Source organism: Montipora foliosa, chromosome 3 (genome assembly GCF_036669935.1).
Source record: "Montipora foliosa isolate CH-2021 chromosome 3, ASM3666993v2, whole genome shotgun sequence".
NCBI lineage: Eukaryota > Metazoa > Cnidaria > Anthozoa > Scleractinia > Acroporidae > Montipora > Montipora foliosa.
Window position 1 is genome coordinate 10,033,747 of NC_090871.1, and position 6,183 is coordinate 10,039,929.

The 6,183-nt window shown below is 39.1% G+C and overlaps 1 protein-coding gene and 1 pseudogene across 1 annotated transcript in view; one reads left to right on the plus strand and one right to left on the minus strand.

Annotated features, from left to right (window-relative positions):
- Positions 1-4,379, minus strand: part of LOC137996702 (armadillo repeat-containing protein 2-like) — a 27,979-nt pseudogene extending 23,600 nt beyond the window's left edge.
- LOC137996703 (anaphase-promoting complex subunit 4-like) overlaps positions 4,326-6,183 on the plus strand; it is a 2,898-nt gene continuing 1,040 nt past the window's right edge. The window contains exon 1 of the mRNA XM_068842239.1: positions 4,326-6,183. This exon is cut by the window's right edge and continues 1,040 nt beyond it. Coding sequence (XP_068698340.1) covers positions 4,444-6,183 — 1,740 coding nt within the window. The 5' untranslated portion in view covers positions 4,326-4,443.

Consider the following 6,183-nt stretch of genomic DNA (forward strand, 5'->3'; position numbering starts at 1 on the left):
AGAGACACCAACTCGTTTGAACAACTTGTCAAACAAGCAGCTAAGCATACTATATACTTTCTGTAAGCGCTCTGATGCTCTAGACTTGGCTCGCTTTCAACTGACGAATCTTTTAGCTTAGACTAAAAACATACGTCCGCCATACTTGCTGCCATGTATTATTATTATTATTACTATTATTATTATTATTATTATTATTATTATTATTATTAAGTGAAGCTATGATCCTCGCAGTTATGAACCCAATTTTCTCAATTGACTGTGTAGAGAAGCCTGAAAAATTCAAGACTTGAATGTGATTTTAACCTGTGACCTTGTGATGCCGGTGCGGCGCTCTAAACAATTGAGCTATGAATCAAGCCATTGATGTTGGGAGCTGCAAGGATCATAGGTTCACTTGATTTCATATCCGAAGTTCAATATATGATTCATTTCATACATATGTATCACTTCGTTCATTATTATTATTAGCAGTATTCCCAGGCACTTCATGATGCTCATCAAAATCATTGTACCTCTAATCATCATCATAATCAATAACACAACAATATCATCATCATCATTTTTGTATCATATACTTACTGAAAGAATCAATCTGCCAAGTCTGAGAAGCAACCTTGGTTCACTAAGATCCAAAAACCTAAAAACTGTCCTTAAGATCTCCCCTCTCCTTCGTGCAGAAAAGCTCCCACTAGCCTTTCCAATGAGCCCTTTCTTTTCCAGCACACTCCATAGTTTTAAACAATCATGACAGAGCTCTGTAACATTTTCTCTGCAAATCTCTGCTCCATTTGAGACAACAAAGGTTTCACATTGTCTTCATAGTAAATAACGAGCTCATCCTTCAGTTTTTCTTCCTCTTTCTTCTTCCGTTTATCGCCACTCCCAGCCCTGTCACCAGCTTTTTTGGACCTTTCTGCAGTTGTTGATCCCGGTCACTGTTTTGATCGCCATGCTCAAGAGGGCTGCTCTTGACACGATGAAGGGCATTGACCGGTTGACTTCGTTCCTTAGGCCCACTTCTTACTCTCCTTGCTCCAGCATTGTCCCTAGGAACAGTAGGGGGTGCTGGAATTGCCTCTGCAGAATTCCGCCGCAAAGGATTCGCCAGAGTCTTGGATGGTGATCCTCTTTTAGGAGGAGAGGGACAAAGATCAGTTTGACCATCTTTCTCACCTTGATTAATGGCAACATCATGAAGCTTTTGATTGAGTTGATCTGCATTCAACTCCTCATAAGAACCAGAAGAGGGCGATGTCCGTAAAGGCCTACGGCTTTTTCCAGGGACCTGAGGAGTCAGCAACAGCAAAAAAAATACATTTTTGTAAACAAAAAATGTCACTATGTGTCCACCTACAACCCCAGTAATGCATTCTAAGAGCCCAGTTATTATTCTAATTAATGGAAAAAAAGGTAGTCTTGAAGAGTACAAGTCTTGTATTAGCTAAGGCTCTACTTGGGGTTTATTTGGTTATCAGGTTGTTCGTAGCTAAGTACTGATAGTGATTCTGAAACTGTCCTCCATAAAAACTATTATTGGAACAGCCTGCCATTATGGCTGCCATCATACATTACATGAAAACCAAATTGGATGATTTATCAGATTTTTCTGTCCTCTTTAGTTGATGCAAATTAATTTAACTTGATTACCAATAATAATAATAATAATAATAATAATAATAATAATAATACTACTACTACTACTACTAATAATAATAATAATAATAATAATAATAATACTGGGAATGGCGAGGATTTTGAGGAGGGTGTTGAAGATCTAGAGAAAGAAGAAAACTCTAAGGGACCTTTGGTCATGGGCTATGACCCGCTCCCTTAGGAAGCAAACCGGAAAAAAGATCATCCAGTTCACAATGATGAATTGATGATGATGATGATGATGATGATGATGATGATAAGCTGTAGCATATCTCCACTGGACAATATTATGCAAGCACTATGACATCAAAGTGCAAGATAACTACATGTACCATGAACACGAACCAGCTACAGTGACAGAAAACCAAGGAGTAACTACATTCTTGGACAAGTCAATCCAAACTGACAAGGAGATAAAAGCAAACAGACCAGACATAGTGGTGAAAGATAGGAAACATAGGAGCTGCCCGTTCATTGATATGTCTATCCCTACAGAAAGGAACACCTCTTTAAAAACAGTAGAAAAGCTCTCAAAGTATAAAGATCTTGATAGAAATTGAGGAATGAAAACAGCAACTGCTCCAGTGATCATTGGTGCTCTCGGGCTTATCAAGAAGGGAACAGAAAACTACATCGGCAAGATCCCAGGCAATATCAGAATAACAGAGCTACAGAAGATTGTACGCCTTGGAACTGCTCACATACTTAGGAGGACTCTATCCATCAAGTAATCCAGAAGACTTATGACTGCCCTATAAAGCTCATGGATTGAACTCGGCACCATTTATTTATTTATTTATTTGCGATGTTTATACAGGCAATCCAATTCAGCAACGCTGGTTTAAACGGAGGCCTGTTTACATATTAGCATTGTACACACAGTTTACACATTACATACAGTTGACATATTAATATACATTTACAATAAAGAAAAATTTTAAAGTACGAAAATTTAAAGACAGACATGTACAAGTTATTCGCTTAAAAAGTAAGTAAAAAGAACAAGACTTTAAGGATTCTACTGAATGATGATCATAACAACAATAATAATAATAATAATAATAATAATAATAAACAATTATTGACCTTATTCTCACTGTTCTTTTGATCAACTAAAGATGTCGAATCATTCTCTGACAGCTCGGGGAAGCGATCTGCCATTTTCTCACAAGAGAGTGATGTCAACTGCACATGAGCAGAATATTATTTGCAGCAAAACACTTATTTGTGGGCTCTTGGCCAATGAAAAGGAAGGACAAAATACATTGAATGATAATAATATATATTAACAAAAGAAATGTATGTTTGAAGTGCAGGTTTTAGATGAAAGAACTGAGTGATTCTCGCACTTGACTGGACAAATTACATGAAAGCAGTTTATTGTCACTTTATAGACACCTGAAAAATTAAAGTGGCTTCATAGCTCAGTTGGTAGAGCACAGTGCTCACCCACGTCAAATAGGTCATTGGTTCAAATCCTGTTGAAGGCTGCATGAATTTTCAAGGTGTCTATAAAGTGACAATTGCTTAAATTGTCCAGTTGAGTGTGAGGAACACTCAGTTCTTAATAATAATAATACATTGCTAGGTACATGTAGTATATATTATTATCATTATGATAAAAGTTATGATTCACTAACTTGATGATAGCTAGCCTCATAGCAACCACCATCACAGCCTTAAAAACACCCAAACAATATTTTTACTGCATGCTTACCACACCAGATGGCGGTACAGGTAAAACAGGCTCAATGCCTGGAATCTGAGGAGCATTTTCAATGGGTGTTAGCCTTCTTCCTGACGCAGGGCGTGACGATTCTCCCTCAGACTGATAGCTACCTAAGCTGATAAAAATGAAATATTAAAAACAATTAACCTGAATTAATTAGTCATTTGTAGATTACACTGACCAGAACTGTTGGTTTATAATAAAAATTGTATGAGTTAGATTAGTTTGTTCAGTTTAATTGTTGATTGACCTTTTTGATGTGTGATGGCCTACAGTCATCTTTCACATAGAAAATCGTAATTTGAGCTTTGTCACCCACGCTATTCAGTGTTACTTATAAAAATTAAATAAAGCTGTATTACTATTACCATTATCATAATGTAACCATCATATTAGCTACAGCTGTAAGCTTAATTATGTATGAAAGTGCACTGAGAGTTTTTTTAATTAACCAGACCGACATAGGGCATCGATATGTCCCACAGCAAAGCATGGCAATTTGGACAGCTGAGGCGGCAACACAATCGATAAAACACTTAAGCTTAATTAAACCAACAACAGAATTAAGTAAATAACCGCCTTAAGTTATGTTAATTTGGTGGCCTGTCAAATGATTGATAAGTGTAAACTTTACCTGAACGCAGATGGCGGTCTACCTTCGTATGGTCTTGAGCACGACCCTCCAAATAGAGTTCTGTTGGATTCAACTGGAGTAAAAGGCCTTTTTGTGTTCACAGGACGGATAGAAGATCTGGCTTCTGAAACGATGTTTGCGCTTGTCGGACCTTCTGTCTCGTAAAAGGGACGGCTAGAACCTTTCTCAGCTTTGCGCGATTTCGGCGGTCGAGGAGGATCCATTACCCAAAAAGAACCCACAGCTACATTATTATGTCTTTATGAAGTAGACACAACAATACCCACATCGTTCCACAAAGGATCTACCATTAGATTTTCCAAGGTTACAGCGTTCTTCGTTCCCAAGAACACCGTGAGAGAGAAGAAGAGTGACTCGTTTTCGTGCAGGCCTCGCTCCCGCACAAACTATACGAGAGTAACAAATGCAGTACCGAGGAAATCCGAAGATCAAACGAAGACAATACGAGTATGACACGGCAGTGACCACGGCAGTGAATAAGATCTCGGTCAGCGGTAATAAATTGATTCGAATTTCTAAAATGGCGGGATCGTGTGGTTCATTTAGACAACTCGAAGATAAGCCCTGTTCGGCAGAGATTATTAATCAGAAATGGTCGCCAAAAATGGATTTACTTGCTCTTGTCACTGCCGATGGAGAGGTGTGGCTGCAGAGACTATCGTGGAAGCGAGTGTGGTCGATTTCTGTCTCAGAAACCAGTCGTGCCCTTCTTGTCTCCTGGAGACCGGATGGCAAGATCTTGGCTATCGCGTTTAACGATGGTAAAATCAAACTGATAGACATTGAAAATGCTGAATGCGTTCATCAAGCACAAGTGCAAACGGTTCCTGCTTCCTTGGATTGGACTGAGCAGCAAAGTAACGATGCAGCGGAACTTAAGGATACAAGGATTTTCTTTGAAAAGTCAAATCTATATCTCCCCTCTCTTTCCCACCTCCCCAAATCCACCGGTGCATTATTCTCAAAGGAAGCTTCACAGGAAGAATCAGATGACCCAAAGAAGCTCAAGTCTTTGTCGAAAGAGTTGAACGTGTTGATTGTTGGTGACATCTGTGGAAAAATATATTTGTTTCTTTATGGCATTTTCTTGTGCGCTGTAGTGAATACTTCTGATTCCTTTCAAAAGCAGAAACACTCTGATTGTCAAGTAATAAGTGCCACAGTCTCAAATGATTTGAAGGCACTTTCAGTAGTTGTCAAGACAGTTGTCAACAGTTCAGACCTACAGCCAGTTTATCTCATGTTGTACGAGACAGGTCTTGTATCCTCAAGGCAACGTGAACTTGGAGTTATTTCGAAGAAAGTCGCTGAAGTCACCAGTTTAATGGAATATTTTGATAATACATTGCAGGCCATGTCAGACGCTTGGGAAGACATTCTTCTTGAAATGGGAACCAAGTTGACAGAGTTTGCTGCAGAACGAGTGACCGCAGGATCAAGTGTTAGCAGCGAATTCCTAACCTTGCTCACTCGTGGTGTTACAAGTCCTGAACTGCAGTCCTTCTTGATTCATGATCTTACAGAAAAAGGTCTCAAGAAGCTGGGAAATAGCATTGAGAATTCATACACAAGTATACAAAATCTCGCCCAGAAGCACTTGAACTGTGTTACACAATCTCTTCTATATCATATAACTGAAATTCATGGCATGTCAAGATGGACTGAGCAGTTTGGCATATTGGGGCTTTCAGAGCATGAACTGCAGACAACAGTTACAAGCCTGGGTTCTATTATGTTAAAAACACAAGAGCTTGTCCACGTCATTGAAACAAGCCTCAAGAGCTTTAAAGCCTTCTTTCAATGGCTTTATTACACTATCCTCACCCTTTCTGATGCTGAAATTCCAGACTTTTTGAAACAAAGAAGTCACCAAGATGTGACGCTTGTGTCTAATTTCATCCAAGACCAGCTTGCTGTCAACAGCCAAGGAAAGTTCACCTTGGAGAGAGTTGGTCAGTATTTTGATTCCAAGCCACTTTCAGTGAAACCTCCATTCGGGAACAATGACTGGACACAATTTGTCGAAAGTCACCCAAGACTGAGATCCAGTCCGCTGTTAATTCCAAACAATGCAACCGATTCTCTGATGACTTTGTCGATCCAGTTGCGCAAAGATGTTGAGAAAGCATTTGCTGCACCAGTT